The sequence below is a fragment of the Scyliorhinus canicula genome, chromosome 3 (assembly GCF_902713615.1).
Source record: "Scyliorhinus canicula chromosome 3, sScyCan1.1, whole genome shotgun sequence".
NCBI classification, from domain to species: domain Eukaryota; kingdom Metazoa; phylum Chordata; class Chondrichthyes; order Carcharhiniformes; family Scyliorhinidae; genus Scyliorhinus; species Scyliorhinus canicula.
This window is the reverse complement of record NC_052148.1, coordinates 123,424,349-123,448,149: the sequence shown is the minus strand read 5'-3', so window position 1 is coordinate 123,448,149 and position 23,801 is coordinate 123,424,349. Positions and strand designations below refer to the sequence as shown.

Below are 23,801 nucleotides of genomic sequence, written 5' to 3'. Positions count from 1 at the left end.
CTGAAGGTGGTGGATAGAGCACACCCTACAAGGGTGAGGATGTGCCGGCTCTTTGAGGGGTAGAAGATGTGTGAACGTTGTGTGAGGAGGCCCGTAAACCACGTTCATCATATGTTTTGGTCCTGTCCAAAGCTGTAGGATTACTGGAAGGAAGCTTTTAAGAGTAATTTCTAAAGTAGTGCACATGAAACTGGACCCAGGCCCTCGGGAGGCCATGTTCGGGGTATCGGACCAGCCGGGGTTGGAAACAGGCGTGTCGCCTCAACAGGTAGATAATTCTAAAGTATCTTTTGTTGTATTAGGTGGCTTGTTACAGCAAAAGTCTCAAAAAAATGAAATCTTGTCCATCAGCTTAGTTCCAATAGGAAATTCATCTGGTTTAAAAAATGATCAGTCTCCATGGGGATCATAACAACATAAAGATTTTTTAAAGTGTTTTTTTTGGATGGGACTTCCGGTGAAGGGAATGTGCTGAGTAGTTGCAGATCATGTGGCTCTCCTCCGTAAGACAACAAAACCGGATTTAGACCGGAAAATCGCACTAAAACATCCACTCGTCCATGATATGATATACAGCAAAGATGCCAAGAAGCAGCAGCTCATGAGGCTGCAGGGACACCAAGAGCTGCAGCAAAGGACAAGAGCGGCGAGAAAGTGGGTCAGCGGACCCACGAGGCGAGGGGCCCCTCCCCAGCAATGGATGGAAGACATTCCTCACCGGGGAACTGAAGGCGATGAGGGACGACATCAAGGCTGAGACAAAGGCGGCATTTGAGGTGGCGAAGATGCTAGCCACCATGCAGATGGCTCTCGACGACATGGGAAAGAGACTAGGAGCCCAGGGGAGCACGGTAAGGGAGCTGGAAAAAGCACCGATTTACCAGAGCAACTGAATCATCGCCCTGAAGGCCGAAAACAAGAGATTGGTGGTGACCAGGGGAGCCTGGAAGGGAAGGGCGAGGACCAAGAAAATCGGTCAAAGCGGCAGAACACCCAAACAGTGGGCCTGCCAAAGGGAATCAAAGGCAGGGACCCAACCGACTACCTGGCTCAAATGCTGGGCAGCCTAGTGGGGTGGGACAGCTACCCCAAGCCGCCAGGGATCAAACAGAGCTCACAATTCACTCCAATCAAAACCCAAGATGGAAAGCAGCCGAGAACAGTCGCAGGACCAGGAAAGGATCCTTCACTGGGCCAGCAACTCAGAGGGACATAAAATCAGAGTCTACCAGCACACTGGGGTGGACCTGGCAAAGCACAGGGCGGAATTTAATCATTCAACCCTTTATAAAAACAAAATCAGATTTGGGATACTATCCCCAGCCAGGCTCTGGGTAACATATCAGGGCAAGGAACATTATTTTACTGATGCTGCAGAGGCGGACGGGTTCGTCCGTAAGAACGGTTTGGACAGGCAGCAAGATAGGCAGCAATAAGGAAGGCACAGAGGAGGCGGAGGAAATCAATGGTGTTATGGGCCAGGGTTTAGAGAACCCCAAAGTGTATCATGGAGTTCACCTGACCCACAACTTTTAATAGATTGTGGTATGGGGAGCACACGGCCCACTCTACAGGTGTGGTGCAGCAGAAATGGAAAAGTATTTTTTAAAGCAAAACAATGTTTATTCTATAAACTCAAGTTAACCTTTTTAAAACATACAATGAACATCTTAGCAACCATCAATTCAAATACAACCCCAAAGAATACAACACTCAGTAATCCTTAATAACTTCCCAAACAACATCCAGAAGACAAAAGAAACATCTTTTAACAGAAGCACATCAGGTTTACATTCACTACTGAACACATTTATAATTCTAAATTCACCAAATGATCAAGAGGTAGTCTTTTCACGGCAGTGAGATCAACAGTACACCTGCTTTGTCTGTCCTCAGCTCCAACACTGAAAACAAAACTAAAACACACCCTGCAGCAAACAGCCTAAAACAAAAGTAAAAAGCTGAGACAGCCCAGCTCCACCCACACTGACATCACTGATAAACACCCATTTCTTAAAGGTACATTTCTTAAACACCCATTTCTTAAAGATACTCTCACATGACAATGGACAATTTTGCGCGCCTCGCTATGAACAGGGGAACCAGCACATATAAAGGAGGGGAGGGTGCAGCAGAGCACATGGGAGGGTGAGGAGGAGATAGTAGGGACACCAGGAGAGCAGGCATCGGAAGGGGTCACATCGGCCCTGGGAAGAGGGCCACCACACTAGCGCGAAAGCTAACACAAGGAGATACAAGTGAAAGGGGGGCCTCTTCCACCGGGGAGAGCGCATCTCGTGGGGGTGGGGCGCACAGAATCGGGGGGGGGGGGGGGAGAGGCAGAGAGATAGACAGAAGAGGGGAGATACAGGGGTGGGTGGGTGAGAGGAGTGGGGGAAACAAAATCACAGGGGGAACAAAACGGCAAGGGGGTGGGGGGGAACCCGCCGAGGGGGGCAGCAGGACAAGAGCCAAGGGAGTAGCCATATTGATAAGCAAGAGGACGTTTACTGCAACAAGGACAGTTACGGATATGGTCAATGGTGTTCTGACTGGCTCCAAACTGGGATGACACAGAATCTGTAAAGAAGACCATGGAGAAAATCCCCGACATAGACACGTACCGACTGATCATGAGGGGAGACTTTAACTGTGTACAGTATTATGGGTCAGGGTTTAGAGAATCCCTAAGGTATCATGGAGTTCACCTGACCCACAACTTTTAATAGATTGTGGTATGGGGAGCACACGACCCACTCTACAGGTGTGGTACAGCAGAAAAGGACAAGTATTTTTAAAAACAAAACAATGTTTATTCTATGAACTCAAGTTAACCTTTCTAAAACAAATAGTGAACATCTTAGCAACCAGTAAATCAAAAGCACCCCCCCAAAGAATACAACACTAAGTAATCTGTATGCTGTCCTTTTAACATCCAAAAGACTTAACAAACCCACAAACAGAAGCACATCAGGGTTTACATTAAATACTGAAAACATTTATAATTCTGAATTCACCAAATGATTAAGATAGTCTTTGGATGGTAGACTTCAGTTGCAGCTCAATGAAAAACACAGACACACCCAAGCTTTTTCTCAAACTGAAACAAAAAAGCAGAAGTAGAGCTCAGCTCCACCCACACTCTGACATCACTCCAGTAACATGAGCAGCTTCATTTCTTAAAGGTACATTTCTTAAACACCCATTTCTTAAAGGTACTCTCACATGACAACAGGACCCACTAAAGGACCTGAAATGAAACAATAAAATGTACCATTCTTATCGCAACCGCAATCGTGGCCATTTACCTTGAACCCCAACCCAACACAAGTCTGTAGTAGTTTTTATGCACTGATTCTTTGAAGATTTTTTAATGAAGTCTCACAGCTGACTTTGGAGTCCATTGTCGTACAAGCATTTCTCGCAAGGTCAGGATATTTTCAATAATCACCATCATGTTGCACAGTGAAATTAAGTGTGTACAAATTTACTTTCAGAGATATATTGCTCAATAAATACCCTTATTTCCTATCCCTAACAAATGAAAGGCTTGGTAGATCACTTTGGAAGATAGTTAAGTGCCAACCATGGTGTCATTGGACTGGAATAATGTTTAGGACTGCAGCGTTCCTTTTTTTAAGGACATTGCTGAACCAGATGACTTTACTCTGGGTGCTTTGGTTTCCTCCCACAGTACAAAAATGTGCAGGTTAGCTGAATTGGCCATGGTAAAACAAAATTACCAAATTCCCCCTTTGTGATCAAACCCCAGAACGAGGAAAACGGCAGGCATGGCCATAGAATTGGGAACATCTATGGAACAGATAGGTGCATTGGACCCATGACGGTACATGCACCCAGGTGAGAAGGAATTCTCGCTTCTCTCGCCAGTACACAAGTTCTACACCCGCAGCAACTTCTTTGTAATGGGGAAAATCAGTGCTTCCAGAGATAGTCAGAGTGAAATGCTCCGCAATAATCTCTGACTCCGCTCCACATAAACGGTCTCATCTTCCACATTCTGGGAGGCACTGAAGACTGTGATTAGGAAATAAATTATCACCTATAAGGCACGCATAGACAGGGAAGAGGGGGCTGCTGGGCAACAACTGATCGACTCCATACTGGAAGTCGATAAAAGATACTCCGGGACTCGACTGCCAAGCTTCTAGCGAAGAGGAAAAAGCTACAAATGGTTTTTAACCTGCTATCCACCAGGAAAGCAGTGCACCAACTCCACCAGACACGGGGACTTTCTACGAACGCCTGTTGGTTCACCAGCTGAGAAAGCAGGCAGCCCTGACGGAAATAGCACAGGTAAAGAATAGCAGAGGCGGACTGGTCAAACCAAAACATTTAAACAAAGTTTTCGAGGACTGTACACCTCCGAGCCCCCCAACAGGGACTTGGGAATGAAACAGTTCCTCGACGGACTGGAAATGCCAGTCACGGGGGACGATAGACGGAGGAGGCTGGAAGCACCACTGGGACTGGCAGAGGTCAAGGAGAGTATCAACTCCATGCAGGTAGGGAAGGCGCCAGGACTTCTACAAAATGATTCTGACGGCACTGGCCCCTTACCTGCAGAAGATGTTTGCAGGCTCGCGAGCGAGGCCCTCCCTGCCTCCAACGCTAACACAGGCCACCATATCGCTGATACGCAAAACGGACGGAGAAAAACTGGAATGCAGATCATACAGACCCATTTCGCTGCTCAATGTAGATGCGAAGATACTCGCAAAAGGTCTGGCTAAGCATCTGGAGAACTGCGAAACAGAAGTGGTCGTAGAGGACCAGGTGGGCTTTGTAAAGGAGAGAAAGCTAACAACGAACATTAGACGATTGCTGAATACGATTACAATCCCATCCAGAGGCACAAGGCAGGATGTCCACTGTCCCCGCCCCCATTTCCTCTGGCAATCGTTTTTTTTTTTTAAATTTAGATTACCCAATTATTTTTCCAATTAAGGGGCAATTTAGCGTGGCAAATCCACCTACTCTGCACAATTTTGGGTTGTGGGGGCGAAACCCACACAGACACGGGGAGAATGTGCAAACTCCACACAGACAGTGACCCAGAGCCGGGATCGAACCTGGGACCTCAGCGCCGTGAGGCAGTTGTGCTAACCACTAGGCCACCGTGCTGCCCTGCCTCTGGCAATCATGCCGCTGGAGATCGTCCTGAGAGCAGCGAGAAGCTGGAAGGGATTCCGAAGAGGGGGCAGAGAGCACAGAGTCTGGCTCTATGCAGGTGACCTGGTTCTCTACATCTCAGACGCGCAAAGCAGCATGGAAGGAATCACGAAGTTCCTGAGAGAGTTTGGAGCCTTCTCCAGCTACTTACTCAACATGAACAAGAGTGAACCCAAGAGGCGGAGGGGCAGAATTGGAGGGACTGCCATTTAAACTAGCCCAAAATAAATTCCACTACCTGGGGGTTCAGATTGCCCATGACTTGACACGGATACTGGCGGGGAGGGTACAGATGATCAAGATGAACGTACAACCCAAGTCCTTCCAGTTCAGGTCCATATCGATCTATGTCCCCAAGGCCTTTTTCAAACTGATAGACAAGATGTTCATGGTATATATTAGTGTAGGGGGGTAGGGGGAAAGAAAGAAAGATTCCAAGGATCCCCAAAACGTCCGACAAAGAAGAAGAAACATGGGGGCCCCATGTCTGCACATTTTCCCTGTGTCTGCATGGGTTTCCTCCGGGTGCTCCGGTTTCCTCCCACAATTCCTGAAAGATATGCCTATTAGGTGAATTGGACATTCTGAATTCTCCCTCTGTGTATCCGAACAGACGCCGGAGTGTGGCAACTAGGGGACTAACACAGTAACTTCATTGCAGTGTTAATGTCCACTTGTGGCAAGAATAATATAGCTATATTATAAAAGATAGCTGCCCATTGTATAATACGTGACCCAGGAAAGGACCCTGAGGCAACAAATGGAAGGGGCTGGGGATTGATACAGAGGGAAATGTAAAAGATTTTTAAAAGCAACACTGGATTGTTTTACGTTTTGAGAAAAAAAAATTAATTACCCTTTCGATTTTGTACTTGACCGCGGCCTATATTCATAGGATTCATCTTCTGTTCCATTCTGCCGCCTATACCAATCAAACAAGGTGCGAAGTAGAGAGGGAAGGCAGTGTTCTGCTACCGAGCTCATAGAGCTAATCACCTACAAAACAAAATCAGGACACAAATAAACCAACTTTCAGAGAAGAAAACATCCAAAAGGTTTATGCGCATGAAACAATAAAATGTACCATTCTTATCTCAACCGCAATTGTGGCCATTTGCCTTGAACCCCAACCCAACACAAGTCTGCAGTAGTTTTTATGCACTGATTCTTTGAAGATTTTTTAATGAATTCTTACAGCTGACTTTGGAGTCCTTTGTCGTACAAGCATTTCTCACAAGGTCAGGATATTATCAATAATCACCATCATGTTGCACAGTGAAATTAATTGTGTACAAATCACTGTGGCATTTCAGAGATATATTGCTAAATTATTTCCTTATTTCCTATCCCTAACAAATGAAAGGCTTGGTATATCACTTTGGAGGATAGTTAAAACCATGGTGTCATTGGACTGGAATAATGTTTAGGCCGCATGGGATAAGGACTGCAATGTTCCTTTTTTAAGGACATTGCTGAACCAGATGGCTTTCCTCAGGGTGCTTCGGTTTCCTCCCACAGTACAAAAATGTGCAGGTTAGCTGAATTGGCCATGGTAAAATAAAATTACCAAATTCCCCCATTGTGATCAAAGATGGGTGCAGGTTAAGTGGGGTTAAGGAGATAGGAGGAGTGGGTCTAGGCAGGGTGCTCTTTCAGAGGGTCGGTGCAGACATGATGGCCCGAATGGTCTCTTTCTACACTCTTGGGATTCTAGGAACCTAACACGTAGCCCACTAACAAATACTCATTTGTGGATTACTTCAGCCAATTTAATTTACTGTTCTTACCTTGGAATGCCAATTTACACCAGTGCAGCAGTCTTTTATGCAAACATTTTCAAAGGCACAGGAGTTTAAAGTACACCATTTCAATACCATCACAGAGGGCTGGTTTAGCTCACCAGACTAAATCGCTGGCTTTTAAAGCAGACCAAGCAGGCCAGCAGCACGGTTCGATTCCCGTACCAACCTCCCCGGACAGGCGCCGGAATGTGGCGACTAGGGGCTTTTCACAGTAACTTCATTGAAGCCTACTCGTGACAATAAGCGATTTTCATTTCATTTCATTTTCAGAATCACCCAAGACCATAAGTCATACAAGCAAAATTAGGCCATCCAGCCCATCAAGTCTGCTCCACCATTCAATCATGGCTGATATGTTTCTCGTCCCCATTCTCCTGCCTTCTCCCCATAACCCTGCATCCCCTTATTAATCAATAACCTATCTATCTCTGTCTTAAAGACACCCAGTGTCTGCACTGGCTCTCCAAACGAGCATCATGACTTCGTGTCATTCCTGCACCTTTTCCCCATACCTTTGCACATTGTTTCGATTGCCCTCTTGAATACCTTGATTGAACGTGCCTCCACCACCCACCACCAGGCAGTGCATTCCGGACCAGAATCACTTGTATAAAAAGTTTTTTCTCATTTGCTTCCTTTGCAAATCACTTTAAATCTGTGCCCTTTTGTTTTTGATTCTTTTATGAGCTGGAACAGCTTCTCCCCGTCTACCCTACCCAGTCCCCTCATGATTTTGAACATTTCTGTCAAATCTCCTCTTAAGTCTTCTTCTCTCCAGGGAAAACAGACCCAACTCTCCAATCTATCCTTATAACTGAATTTTTTCATCCCTGGAACCATTCTTGTAGATCTCTTCCACCCTCTCTCCAATGTGTTCACATCATTCCAATAGTGTAGCTCTCAGAACTGCACACAATATTCCAACTGAGGGTCTAATTAATGTCCTGTATACATTCAGCATAAGCTCATTGCTTTTAATTATTATATTCAAGATATTTTCATTTAATATACACAGCACACAATACAATACAACCACCTTTACACTATTTTCCTGAAACAACAGCCACCCCCCCCCCCCCCCCACCCCGTCCACCATAAACTCCACTTGCCCCATTTCTTAGCTAAAATACAATAACACAAATGGAAAAGAAAAGTAATTGAAAAAAAAACAATAATAACCCCCCCTCCCCCACCTGCTGATGTTTAGTCGTCCTTAAAGAAAGAGCTAAACAGTTTCCACCTCAAGTAGAACCCCTCCTCTGACCCCGCATAATGGCAAACTTCATTTTCTCCAAATGCAGGAATTCCCCCAAACCCCACCTACCCATGCCTCCGCCTCAGGCAGCTCTGGAACTCACAACCCTAACAAGATCTTCTTCCAGGCTATCAGGGAGGCAAAGGCCAAGAAGTCAGCCACCCTCCCCATCTGCACTCCCGGATCCCGAAACCCCAAATATCGCCACCCACGAGCTCAGAGCCACCTTCACCCCAAAAGTCTCTGCCGTAGGCTCCCAAAACTGCACGGATTTCAGGCAAGACCAAAACATACGAGTCTGGTTTGCCAACTCCCTTGAACATCGCCCACATCTATCCTCCACAGCCAGGAAAAACTAACTCATACTCAACTTTGTTATGTGAACCCTCTGTCCCACCTTAAATTGAATTAAATTAAACGCAATATCGCACACCAAGAGGTCGAATTTATCCTCCGCAGGGCCTCATTCCACACACCCCCTTCAAATCTCCCATACAGCTCCATCTCTCACTTCCTCTTTATCTCCTCCAATGAGGTTTTTTCCCATTCCATTAACTACCCGTAAATATCAGAGACCTTGCCTCTCCTATCTCATCCTCAGACATAATCTTTTCAAGCACCGAAGAGGACAACCACCGTGGAAACATAGCCAGCTCCTTTCTCACAAAATCACTAATCTGGAGGTACCGAAACCCATTCCCCTTCGGTAATTCAAACTTCTCTACCAGCTCTCCGAACTCTGCAAACTTGCTATCCACGGACAGAGCGCTAAACCTCTCTATCCTCTCCCGCTCCCACGCCCTGTACGTTGAAGCAAAACCTGCTGGGACAAATCTAAGAGTACTCCAGATTGGTGCCAAAGCTGAATTCCCTGTATATTAAAATGTTGCCTCAACTGATTCCATACCCTAAGTGAGGCAACGGCCATCTGACCCGTGGAGTACTTCGCCAGCGAGAACGGAATAGACACCATCACCAGTGGCCTCAAATTTAACCCCTGCATGAAGCCTCCTCCATCACCTCCTCCACACCGACCCTTCCTCCACAACCCACTTCCGAACCTCCTCCACGTTCACTGCCCAGTAATAATTCAGCAAATTTGGCAATGCCAAACCTTCCATCCACCAAGAATACCCTCCTAATCAGAGGTACTCTACCCGCCCATATAAAAGTCCAAAATCATCATGTTTACCCTCCCAAAAAGAGATTTGGGCAAGAAGATCGGGAGATTTGAAATGACAAACAAAAAACATAAGGAGAACCATCATCTTCATGTCTGGATCCGTCCCACCAATGATAGCGGAAGAACATCCCACCTCTTAAAATCCTCCTTCACCATATCCACCAAATTAGCCAAATTTAATTTATGCAACTGAGCCCAACTATGCGCCACCTGTATCCCCAGATACCAAAAACCCGACTTAATTAACCGAAACGGCAACTTCTCCAATTCCTCCCCTGCATCTGGGCATTAACCTAGAACATCTCGTTCTTTCCCACATTGAGCTTATACCCCAAAAATTAACCAAATTTAGTCAGTGTTCTCTTAATCCTATCTATACTAGAAATCGGGTCTGTAATATTTAGCAGCAGATCATCTGCATACAGGGACATTCGATGCTCCACCCCATCCCCCCTCCCTATTCCTCTCCACGCCGTTGAAGCCCTAAGCGGCATCGCCAATGGTTTAATCACCAATGCAAAAAGTAATGAAGACAGTGGACGTTCCTGCCTTGTTCCCCAGTGCAAACATAAATACTCCGAACACGTAGTGTTCATGCGCACACTAGCCCTGGAGGCCCTGTACAACATTCTAATCCAGCCAACAAACCTCGGTCCACGAATCAGTCCTCAGGCAGGAGCCACCTTATGTGCGACTACTCACTCCATAGCCGCCACTGGAACTCCCATAATATGCTTTATTAACTGCCCGCCCCATCTTGCCCTTCCAACTTCAATGATCAATCCACCCAGGTCCCTCTGCTCCTGCAATCCTTAAGAATTTTACCCCTTACTTTATGGTGTCTCTCTACCTACATCAAGAGGTCATCGGCATAGACCGACAATGAGGTAGCAGTGCTAACCACTGTGCCACCTTGCTGCAAATTCACAACCTACTTTGATTGTCACCAATAATGTGAATCATGCTTGCAGTTTATTTCCTTTCCGAAACAAATGCATTTTAACGATTTTATATTCATTGTTACCTTCATTGCTGACAGCTTTTTAACTTTTCATCTTCTAAATATTTGCTACCATCTCACAACAAGCAGGCTACACAAACATTTCCGTCCTGGAGGCCAGCACATCAATGCAGCGGTATTTCTAACAACATAAGCCAAGGGGATGATCTATCTTGGCCTCTTCTGGAGAGATCTCATCATCACAGCCATCAATCTACAGAGAATTTGATTCTCACCATGTGTTGTCAAGAAATGGCAAAAGACACTGGATACAACAAAGGCAATAATCTGGAAATAGTACTGTAGTAGTCATGGCATTATCCAAGCCAAACCAATGCAGCAAACAATACAGGCATCTGCCTGACCTTGTGGAAAACTGCCCATGGTTATACCCTGTCCACAAAAGGAGAAAAATCCAATCCAGCCAACTATCAGCCCATTAGCCCAACTCTCGTTCATCAGCAAAATGATGGATGGTGACGTTGGCAGTGTCGTCAAGCGGCACTTATTCAACAATAACCTGCTCACTGACACTCAGTTTGAATTCTACCAGAGCCCTCAGCTCCAGGCCTCATTACAGCTTTGGTCCAAACATCGACAAAAAAGCGGAATTCCAAAGGTGAGGTGACAGCAACTGCCCTTGACATTTAAGGCAGAAAATGAACAAGTGGGGCATCAAGGAGCTCCAGTAAAATTGTTGGAGTTCAATCACCTCAACTCCAGGTGATTGCTGCAGGTCAATACAACTGTCTGCACAATCTGTGAATCAGGCTCTTTGGTGTGCCACTAGTTGGCACACTGGGGTCAGGCTATAGCTCGAAATAAAGGCCTTGTTTGAAACAAGAATCTTCGTCTGGTTTTCTCAAGAGTGAGAGTGAAATGAACTATAGCCAAATGGCAGTATTTTTTTCTCCCTATCAAAGATGTGAAAAAAATTCAGGCTTGAGCTGATAAGTGGCACACAGATGCCAGGCAATGACCATCTCCAAAAAAGAGCATCTCCCCTTTCTGTTTGGTCTTCAATGTCATCATCATCATTGCTGATTCCTCCAACATCAACATCCTGGGGCTTATTATTTACCAGAAACTGAATTGGACCAGCTATATAAATACTGTGCTACAAAGTAAGGTCAGAGGTTGGGAATTCTGCAGTGAGTAACTCACCGTCTATTTTCAGAAGACACTTGATATGGTGCTACAGCAAAGGTTATTGTGGAAAACAAAATGGTGTCGTGGGCAACATACTGGCATGGATAGAAGATTGGCTAGCTAACAGGAAACAAAGTTGGCATGAATGGATCATTTTGAGGTTGTCAAGACGGAATAAGTTGTGCGCTACAAGGATCATCACTGGGGTCTCAACTTCTTACAATTTATATAAATGACTTGGATGAAGGCTCCAACAGTATATATGGTTGTTAAATTTGCTGATGACACAAAGATAGCTAGGAAAATAAGTTGTGAAGAGGACATAAGGAGGCAACAAATGGATATAAATAGGTTGAGTGGGCAAATATCTGGAAATTGGAGTACAATGTGGGAAATTGTCAATTATAGCAAGAAGATTAAAAAAGCATATTATCTAAATGGTGAGAGATTGCAGAGCTCTGAGATATAGAGGAATCCGGGTGTCATTGTGCATGAATCGTAAAATGTTAAGTTTGCAGTACAGCCAGTAATTAGGAAAGCTAATACAATGCTATTGCTCATTGCAAAGGGAGTGGAATACAAAATTGGGAGGTTATACTTCAGTTATACAGGTCATTGGTGAGACCACATCTGGAATTCTGTGTACAGTATTGGTCTCCTTATTAAAAGGATGTAAATGCATTAGAAGCAGTTGAGAATAGGTTTACTAGACTTGAATGGCTGGGTTGTCTTATTTTTTACATAGAATTTACAGTGCAGAAGGAGGCCATTCAGCCCATCGAGTCTGCACCGGCTCCTGGCAAGAGCACCCTACCCAAGGTTAACACCTCCACCCTATCCCCATAACCCAGTAACCCCACCCAACACTAAGGGCAATTTTGGACACTAAGGGCAATTTATCATAGCCAATCCACCTAACCTGCACATCTTTGGACTGTGGGAGGAAACCGGAGCACCCGGAGGAAACCCACGCAGACACGGGGAGGATGTGCAGACTCCGCACAGACAGTGACCCAAGCCGGAATCGAACCTGGGACCCTGGAGCTGTGAAGCGATTGTGTTATCCACAATGCTACCGTGCTGCCCCTGATGAGGAAGGGTTGGACAGGCTCGGTTTGTATCCACCTGAATTAAGAGCAAGAGGCATCTTGATTGAAACATAATGGATCCTGAGGGGTCTTGACTGGATGCATGTGGAGAGGATGCTTCCTCTCGTCGGAGAATCTAGAACTAGGGGTCACTGTTTAAATGTCGTCCATTTAAAACTGAGATGAGGCAGAACTTTTTCACTCTGCGGGTCTTGAGTCTTTAGAACTCTCTTTCTGACAAGGTTATTGAAATAGTCTTTGAATATTTTTAAGGCAGAGCTGGAGAGCTGGTGCCCAATGTTACGTTGTTTCTGAGATGCCCTCAGAAATAGAATTAACAAAATCCATGCTGTTCAGTTTGTCAGCTCCAAAATCTGCTAGTAGCATCAAGTGTTTGATTATAGGATAAAATAGTCAAGGTTGAGTTTCAACTCAATCTTATCTGAGCCAGTCATGCGTTATTCAAATATAGCCTCTTTTCTAGAAATTGCATATATTAATATTTAATGGAGTAATCTATAAATGGACGAATTGTATAATACCCTTGGTCATACTCAATTTTCTTTCATTTTGGCTATTTCACACTGTCAAGCTTTTTAATTTTAAATTTGATGATGAGATTCACCAAATTCTTTCTGGAGAAAGTTTTCAAGTTTGCTTAAATAGAAACAACAAGGGCAGCACGGTGGCCTAGTGGTTAGCACAACCGCCTCACGGCGCTGAGGTCCCAGGTTCGATCCCGGCTCTGGGTCACTGTCCGTGTGGAGTTTGCACATTCTCCCCGTGTCTGCGTGGGTTTCACCCCCACAACCCAAAAATGTGCAGAGTAGGTGGATTGGCCACGCTAAATTGCCCCTTAATTGGAAAAAATAATTGGGTAATCTAAATTTATAAAAAAAAAATAGAAACAACAAGGTCTAGATACTTGTGACAATAAAGATTATTATTATAGAACGCCGTGCCAGAGTGTTGGGTGGAGGCAGGAACATGCAGGGTTGTGGGAACAGCAGGGGAATAGCACAAGGTAAATTGTGCTGAAGTGAGTGGCCTTTCTGTAATTCTCTAAGTGCACTGCTCAGTTTACAATTGCACAGTTCACTTCAATAAGGCCCCGGGATCACTCGCCTCCAATATTGTGTTAATTGGTCTCAGTTGAGATAAAAGCCATGATGAATGGATTCAGAATTCCTGTAATACAAAGGGGTGCAAGAACAAGTCAGTTAAGGCTCCTGTTCCTGACCACCATCCCAGTGATGTCACATGTGCAAACCATGCCAAATGATGTTTTCCACCCAACACTGACACTTTGAATCATAAAAGGCTATAGCACAAAACAAATCAGGTCATTTAGCCCATCAAGTCTGGGAGAAAGATATGCACAAACCAAAACACAAGCACATTTAAATTCAAATACCTACTCAAACAACGTTAATTGTACTGTGGCTTTAAAAATGTGATACATGCTGGCACTCTCCCTTCCTACTCCATGTCAGTTAATACTGGCACTCGCTTTCTTACCTCACCATGCTGCATCATTCCAGATACTGCCATATCCCTTCAATACAATCTGTTTCTTCTCACTCTTCAAAATATGTCAGTCCTACACACACCTCACTCCTAATGCTAAATTCAGCAACACTGTCATTTATATATTGTAGAAGGGATTTTATGATCCCTGAGAATACCCATTCACAGTGTACAGAGCCCATATTTTCAGCCATTAAGCTTTAAAAGTAACATTGAGAGGAAAGGGACTAGGGCCAGTCTAGGGACTCGGGTTCAACTCCTGGCTTAGGTCACGGTCTTTGCGGAGTCTGCATATTTGTGGTAATAATAATAATAATCTTTATTATTGTCACAAGTAGTCTTACATTAACACTGTAATGAAGTTACTGTGAAAATCCCCTAGACGCCACACTCCGGCGCCTGTTCAGGTACACCGAGGGAAAATTCAGAATGCCCAATTCACCCAACAAGCACGTCTTTCGGGACTTCTGGGAGGAAACACATGCAGACACGGGGGGAATGTGCAGACTCCGCACAGACAGTGACCTAAGCCGGGAATTGAACCTGGGACCCTAGCAATGTGAAGCAACTGTACTAATCACTGTGCTACCAGCAATTAGGCAGCAAGATCAAGAGAAGATGAACCCTATTTGTCAGCAAATCATAACATGTTCACTGGTCAAGGTAAAATGCTGTCAATTGCCATACATGAAGGCAGCTTGTGGTAGGAATCAAGACACCAAAACACACTCTGCTTGATGTATATGAAAAATCAAAATGACTGAATAGAAAAATGTTTTTTTTTTTTTTTTTTAAGAACAGTACAGCACAGAACAGGCCCTTCGGCCCTCGATGTTGTGCCGAGCAATGATCACCCTACTCAAGCCCACGTATCCACCCTATACCAGTAACCCAACAACCCCCATTAACCTTATTTTTTTAGGACACTAAGGGCAATCCACCCTATACCAGTAACCCAACAACCCCCATTAACCTTATTTTTTTAGGACACTAAGGGCAATTTAGCCTGGCTAATCCACCTAACCCGCACATCTTTGGACTGTGGGAGGAAACCGGAGCACCCGGAGGAAACCCACGCACACACGGGGAGGACGTGCAGACTCCGCACAGACAGTGACCCAGCCGGGAATCGAACCTGGGACCCTGGAGCTGTGAAGCATTTATGCTAACAACCATGCTACCGTGCTGCATTATTATACTTGTTATTTTGAAACAATATTCAGATATTCCAGTAATACTTCCTATACAATAGCGATGACTGCATCAACTTCCTTACAAAGTTAAGATACGATCGCACTAATAGCGTGAAAATCAATCATGTTAAAGAGGAAAGATCCATTTTGGACAGTACAAATTAGATACCAAAATTTTGCATTTTCAGAAGTATCAGGATAAATTATAAAATATACATGACAAACATACTAGATCATAACCGAAACTGTCGGTTTGGGAATATGAATATTCATTCCCTTGGTGTGACAAAAGACAATATTATATCAGTTTTCTTACCTGATCAAACTGCAAATCTTCACCTCTTTGCAATGATCTGGACAATGGTTTCTCCTGAAATATGAATAATAAGAAAAGAAAATTGTGACAACACTGTGGCTTTCAAATAATAAAAAAAATTATCCATCAAGTAGTACTTGAGGCTATCGACCTTAAACTACAAAAGGAGAGTCATCTCATTTGGTTCAATATCAGCAGTTCGCACAAAAAATTATCATTCAGACAGTACTAAGAAAGTTAGAACTCTGACAACTGTCACTGTAACGAGGGACCAAATCTACAAAATACTATCCAGGAAGACAGAAACAGAGTTAAGGTTTTAGGTCAATGACCTTTCATCAGAAATGGGAAAAATTAGAAATTTTATTGATTTTAGGGGGCAGGGAAGGTGGAAAAAAGGACATTTAATCTTTCCCGTTTTCCACCCTATTACATACAGTTCTTCGCTTTTGTCCTTTTCCCACCATCTTTCCCTTACACCTGCTTAAAATCCATTACATATTTAACGGTTTTCACTTCAATGAACATAGAACATAGAACAGTACAGCACAGAACAGGCCCTTCGGCCCTCAATGTTGTGCCGAGCCATGATCACCCTACTCAAACCCACGTATCCACCCTATACCCATAACCCAACAACCCCCCCTTAACCTTACTTTTTTTTTTGTAGGACACTACGGGCAATTTAGCATGGCCAATCCACCTAACCCGCACATCTTTGGACTGTGGGAGGAAACCGGAGCACCCGGAGGAAACCCACGCACACAGGGGGAGGACGTGCAGACTCCACACAGACAGTGACCCAGCCGGGAATCGAACCTGGGACCCTGGAGCTGTGAAGCATTTATGCTAACCACCATGCTACCCTGCTGCCCAAAAATGAAAGGTCATCAATCTGAAAGATGGTTTTCTCCCCGAGATGCTGCCCAATTCACTGGTATTTCCATAATTTTCTGCTTATATTTTAGATTTTATACTTATGCGACTGTCAGCATTTGTACAATATAAGTGTTAAACATGACGTCAATTTTAGATCATCTTTTTAGCACTTTGCTGTTGTGCCTTCCAAGTCTGTGGAAAAATTGCTCAAAAGATTTCAGCCAAGAACTTGCAGTGAGGAGATGACTGACTGCATCTCGGCATATATAAGCTGGCAACATAGACAGACGAGGGGCAGATCGAATTAAACTCAGAAAAGTGTAAGGTGAATGATTTGCGCAGAAGAGGTAAAGACAGGCAATAAATAATAACTTAATAACACAGTTCTAAAGAATGTGCAGGTACAGAGGGTCCTGGAGGTTCATTGGCATAGGTCTTTGAAGGTGACAGAACATACTGAGAAATCAGCTAGGAAAGAAAAGAAATGCTTTAGGAATAGAGGCATTGAGTACAAAAGCAGGGAAATTCTACTGAGCCTTTATAAAGCTGTTTATGGCACCATTTCAAGCCACCAGCTTTTAGGAACAATGTGAAGATCCTAAAGCTAGGTTGGAGAAGCTGTAGCTGTTCTCCTTGGAGCAAAGATGATTGGGAGTTTTGATAGACGTGTACAAGATTATGACATATTTGGATAGGAAAATAAATGCTTTTCCCGTTCAGGAATGGTACAAGGACAAGAAGGACGAGAAGGACACAGCTCAGAGGATTTGAGCAAGAGAAGCAGGGGGATGTGAGGAAGGACTTTTTTTGAATGCAGTGAATGGTGATGACTCTAACACTGCCTTCCGGGGTAGCGGAAGTGAAGACAATGAATTATTTTAAAAGGAAATTAGACAGGCATTTGCAAGAAATAAACTTGCAGGGCTATATGGATAGAACAGGAGAATGGGACAGAATGGGTTGTTCTCAAGAGTCGACGTGGACTCAATGGGCCAAACGACTTCCTTTTATGTTGTAATGACACAAATGTTTACAAGAAACAGAGTGGAGGCAAACAAAAAAATATAGATTTGTCAGTGCTTTCAACGTAGCACAGTCGGAAAAAGCTATACCTTTTTGTGCTCAGCATTTTTAAATTCTGATCTGTGAATTTTAAATCTGAAAAGTAAGCTGGACATGTCAGACATAATTAGTAGAATATAGAAGTCTGATTGTTATCTGCCTTTCTTCCAGGATAACTCAAATGTTCATGATAATCTGTTTTCTGAAGCTTTGTGTAGAAAGTTAAATAACTTGGTCGTGTAGTGGGGTAAGTGTGGGAAACTTGGAATATACTCATAGTGACCACCTTCAGATTCAATGGCCTGGTCATAGGATGGGCAAAATATGAATTAGACCATCAGCAATGATGGATATTACTGCTGGAACAACCCATGAAGATGACTTTGATGGAAGTAGTGCTTACTGCTGATCGATGCATACAATGGCCAAATATTCGAGAACAATGATTAAAGACATTTGAGAATAAAACAAAATAGTTTTATAGAAGTACCAGGCAGGCTGTAAAATTCACTACTAAATTGCTAACCAAAGGAACTATATAAGTTGAGGCAGAACGATTATCATTTAACCCAACAGAAAAAGAACTAATGAATATCAGGTGTCTCAAAAGGCTAACGACAAGAGAAATTTTACACGGTCAGTGTTCATAATTCACTTTTTCCATCCACTCTCAAAAAAAGGATGATAGCGTATTCATTTGAAATCATAGAACCAAAGAAAAGTTCGGGCAAAGAAAGAGGCCATTTAGCCCATCATATCCGCATCGGTCAAAAAAGAAAAAATAATAAACTGGCTGCCTATTTTAATCCCATCTTCCAGCACCCGGTCTGCAGTCTTGCAGGTTACAGCACTTCAGATGCACGTCCAGGTACCTTTTAAATGAGCTAAAGGTTTCTGCCTCCATCACCAAACCAGGCAGTGAATTTCAAACACCCACCACCCTCTGAGTCGAGACGTTTTTCCTCATGTCCCCTCTAATCCTTCTACCAATTACCTTAAATCTATGGCCCTTAGTAATTGACCTCTCCCCCAAGGCATCCCGGTCTACTGTATCAAGGTCCCTCAATCTTGTACACGTCACTCAGATCACCCCTCAACCTCCCCATTCCAAGGAAAACAACCTCAGCCTATTCAATCTTTCCTTATAGCTGCAAGGTTCAAGCCCTGGCAACATTCTTGTAAATTTCTTCTGCACTCTCTCCAGAGCAATTATCTCCTCCTGTAATGTGATCAGAACCGTTCACAAAATTCCAGATGTGGGAGCAGAGGACAGCACGGTAGCACAGTGTTTAGCACTGTTGCTTTACAACACCAGGGACCCGGGCTCGATATTCGGTTTGGGTCATTGTCTGTGCGGAGTCTGCACTTTCTCCCCGTGCTTGCATGGGTTTCCTCCGGGCGTCCGGTTTAATCCCACAAATTCCGAAAGGTGTGCTTGTTAGGTGAATTGGACATTCTAAATTCTCCCTCTGTGTACCCGAACCAGTGCCGTAGTGTTGCGACTAGAGAATTCTCACTGTAACTTTGTTGCAATGTTAATGTAAGGCTACTTGTGACACTAATAAAGATTATTAAATAGTATTTTATACAGTTCCATTATTATATCCCCATTTTTGTATTCAATACATCATCCACTAAAGGAGAGCATTCCATATGCTTTCTTTACCATCTTGTTCACCTGTCCTGCCACCTTCAAGGACCTGTGGACATGCACTCCAAGGTCTTTTACTTCCTCAACCCTTCCCAATATCCTACCATTTATTGAGTATTCCCTTGCTTTACTTGCCCTTCCCAATGCATTACCTTACACTTCTCTGGATTGAATTTCATCTGCAACTTTTCCACTCCCTCAACCATATCATTCTGGAAACAACAGCTATTCTTTTCATTATCAACTTATTACGATCCCAGACCAGACCCCAATAGTGGTTAGGATACTGGACCGAAAGCCCAATATTTTATTTTAATTTTGTACGGCTGTGAGGAAAGGATACTTCGCTCCAGGAATGATTGCACGACAAAATTGCATTTGCATCAATCTTCAGCCAGAAGTGCTTAGCTCGTGATCTATTTCAGCTTCCACCAGAAGACCTCACATCACAAATTCAGTCAATACGATTCACTCCATGTGATATCAAGAAACTGCTGAAGGCACTGGATACTGCAACGGCTATCGGCCCTGACAATATTCGGGCAACTAGAACCTGCACCCCAAGCCAAGCTGTTCCAGTACAGCTGAACACTGATATTTACTCGGCAAAGTAGAAGACTGCCCAGGTATGTCAGTACACAAAAAGCAGGAGAAATCCAACCCAGCCTGTCCCTGTCCCATCAGTCTACTCTCGGCTCAGCAGCAAACTGATCAACACTGTCGTCGGGTCTATCTTGTGACACTTTCTCAACAATTATCTGCTCAAGGATGCCTAGTTTGGATTCCATCAGGGCCAGAGTTTATGATCTCATTACAGCCTTAGTCCAAACATGGACAAAGAGCTGAACTCCAGAGGTGAAGTGAAAACAAGGCAAAATTTGACCAAGTGTGGTATTAAGCGGCCCAAGCAGAACTGGGGTCATTGGAAACCAGGGGCAAAATTCTCAACTGGTTGGAACCATACCAGTTGGAAGGGCGGCATGGTAACACAGTGATTAGCACGGTTTCTTCACAGCTCCAGGGTGCCAGGTTCGATTCCCGGCTTGAGTCACTGTCTGTGTGGAGTCTGCACTTTCTTCCCGTGTCCGCGTGGGTTTCGTCCGGGTGCTCCGGTTTCCTCCCACAGTCCAAAGATGCGCAGGTTAGGTGGATTGGTTATGCTAAATTGCCCTTAGTATCCAAAAAAAAAACGGTTAGGTGATGTTGCTGGGCTACAGGGATGGGGTTACGGTGTGGGCTTAAGTAGGGTGCTCTTTCCAAGAGCCGGTGCAGACTCGATGGGCTGAATAGCCTCCTTCTACACTGTAAATTCTATGATAACTGGCACAAAGGAAAATGGTTGTGGTTGTTGGAGGACAATCATCTCAGTCCTAGAACATCATTACAGGAGTTCCTTGGGATTATGTGCTAGGCCCAACCATCTTCAAATGTTTCATCAATGACCTTCCCTGTATCACAAGGCAAGAAGTGGGGATGCTCCCTGATGGTTACACACTGCTCAGAACCATTCATGACTCCTTAAAATCATACAAGGCCCTTATACAGCAAAGACCTGGACAACATTCAGGTTTGGACTGATAAGTGGTAAGCAACATTTGTGCCACACACTTGACAGGCAATTATCATCTCCAACAAGAGAATCCAACCATTTTGCCTTGCCATCCAATGTCATTACCCTCACTGAATCCCCACCATCAATTCTTGGGGGTTACAACTGACCAAAACTGAACTGAATCAGCCATATAAACACTGTGGTTACAACAACAGATCAGACACTGGGAATTTTGCAGAGAGTAACTCACCTTCTGGCTTTCCAAAGCCAATCCTCCACCTGCAAGGCAAAAGTCAGGAGTGTGATGGAATCACCGCCACCAGTCTGGATGAGTGTGGCTCCAACAACACTCAAGAAGTTTGACACCATCTAGTACAAAGCAGCTGTCTTGATCGGCACCATGTCTATCAATAACGCACAATGGAAGCAGTGTGTACCGTACACAAGTTGCATTTCTTCCATCTCTAACTCAAAGGTACCAACATTAACTTTAGTTAGCTCCTCATACTAGCTCTTAAATCAGTGTTTATATTCCTTACTGGCTGATACTCTCACTTTTTGATTAAATTTTTAGTCAACCTTTTGGCTTTTCTTAAACTGGTTTCTAACGCTGCCCCAATCCTCTGGCTGCCTATTACTCTTCACAGCATGGTAAGCCACTTCCCATAATCTAATACAATCCTGAACTTCTCTAGTGAGCCTAGGATGGATCTTTCTCTGACTTTTTTTTGATGGAACATATTTTTGTTTAACATTTTGATTCATTTCCTTTGAATCTACTTATCCAATCAACCTTAGCTAGCTCTACCCTCAGACCTACGATGGAATTCAAATGCATAATTTTCCCCAGATGATCTTTTACTATGAAATTACCTTTTCGCTGCCTCACATCCAAATTGCATTGTCCCTATTGGTTCCGCAACATATCGCTCTAGGAAGCTGTCGTAAAAACATTCCGCAAACTCATCTTATAGATCATCTTCACCAATTTGATTCATCCAGTTAATACGATTACAATTCCCACAACAATTATTTCATTGCCTTTGTTGCAAGTTCCAATTATTTCTTGCTTCATTCTCTCCAACAGCATACTACTGTTCGGAGACCTATGAACTACCCAGTTTTCTGACCCCTAGTTGGTCCCCATCCTGATTCTACTTCCTGATCTACTGAGGCAAGATCCTCTCCTACTATTGTCCATGTGCATTCATCAGGGCTACTTTCCCTCTTTTTAATTCTGCCTCTCTCTTCAAAATGTTGTGCACGTTGAAATGTTTTACCAATCTTAACCACCATGCAACCATGTCAGTGGAATGAGAATTATATCAAACTCACTTATCTTTGTTCCATTACTTTGACTAGCTTATTACAAATGGATTCAGACAGAACAGTCTTTTATTTAACTGCTATTCTTTGCACACACCTCAATTGCTGGTGCACTATTACTGCTAACTTCCTGTCCCAATTTGTTTTCCTTTACCAAAACTACTACTGTTCTACTATCTGAACAATTTCTCTTTAGATTTCCAAAACTCCCTTTACCTGAATCCTCCCCTCATTGTTATTTTGAAACCCTGCATATATCTTTACTTGTATGCTATGAGAAAGTTTATTTTCCAATTTCAAAAGAAATACCATATGAAAAGGGCATTACTAAAAGTCCATCATTTGTGCAAATACTACCAAAAATCTGATGTTCCATTTGCCAAAATCAATTTCATATTTTTTGAATATTTTGTTTAGATACAGCTTTTCAAATCAATGGAGGCAGCAAAGGGAATAATTGTGTGGAAGAATTAGGGCAGCACAGTAGCACAAGTAGATAGCACTGTGGCTTCACAGTGCCAGGGTCCCAGGTTCGATTCCTCGCTGGGTCACTGTCTGTGCGGAACCTGCACGTTCTTCCCCCTATCTGCGTGGGTTTCCTCCGGGTCCTCCGGTTTCCTCCCAGTCCGAAGACGTGCAGGTTAGGTGGATTGGCCATGATAAATTGCCCTTAGTGACCAAAAAGATTAGGAGGGGTTATTGGGTTACGGGGATAGGGTGGAAGTGAGGGCTGAAGTGGGTCAGTGCAGACTCGATGGGCCGAATGACCTCCTTCTGCACTGTATGTTCTATGTTCTAATCAAGGTTCACGCACTATGAAATCAAGGGTTGTGCTGCTGTCACTGCATTCTATTGGTCAATTCTTCCAAATTAAAATTATACATCCCCATTTAATGGCAGTACTTGTTGATAAGAATAAAGGTCTCGAGCATGAAGGTCACAAATAGAAGACTTTGCATTCTCTGTGATGCAGCAATTGTTCATAATAATCTTCTCAAGGTAGTTTATGATTCTACAGCTTCGAGAAATCCTTCCCAGAGTTAGCAAGTTGTTCAAGAAAGCCAACAGTAAAAAGGATAATTGCAAAAAAAGTGCATGTTTGGATTATTAATATATCCCAGCAGGCATAGATCATAAAATTCTTTCAAGCAAGCCAATTTTAATTGTTTATTGATTCAGAAGTATGTTGTTACCAATGGTAACAACTGTATTTTACCACAGCTGGTCATAATTTTCTTGGTTTAATGCTCATTATGTCACAAATTGCAAAATGTATTCCACCATCAGCATAAAAGATTCAAACGTATGACCCTTTTCCTCAACATCTATTGTTTGCAGAAAAGAATGTGCGTTCACCATTTCAAAAAATTATTTTATTAAAACAAGCAATACTGTCAAAATCTTACTGCATCAATCCACCACGTGCTCTATTTTATTAAGTTCTCCGAACAGCCAGCCTGAGAAAATTTAGGTAGTTTGCCCTTGAATATTCTTTGGATATGCTGTTTTTTATTGGGATAGTAAGAAAATTTGTCATTCTTGATGACTCATCAGTGAACACAAACAAGAAAATTGCTTGAAAAGTAATACCCAGCTTAAAAGCATTTCTTGGCGTGCAGTTATTG

The 23,801-nt window shown here is 43.5% G+C and overlaps 1 protein-coding gene across 19 annotated transcripts in view; it reads right to left on the bottom strand.

Annotated features, from left to right (window-relative positions):
* The window catches only part of fryl (furry homolog, like), a 553,990-nt gene that overhangs the window by 306,933 nt on the left and 223,256 nt on the right, over positions 1 to 23,801 (bottom strand). For all 19 annotated transcript variants that reach the window (XR_005459993.1, XM_038791218.1, XM_038791221.1 and 16 more), the window contains 2 exons: positions 15,707 to 15,760; positions 6,050 to 6,189 (listed from right to left, as the gene is read on the bottom strand). Coding sequence is in view for 18 of the 19 variants with exons in the window: in XM_038791218.1 (XP_038647146.1) it covers positions 6,050 to 6,189; positions 15,707 to 15,760 (194 nt within the window). In the remaining variant the exon portion in view is untranslated. The remainder of the gene's footprint in view (positions 1 to 6,049; positions 6,190 to 15,706; positions 15,761 to 23,801) is intronic.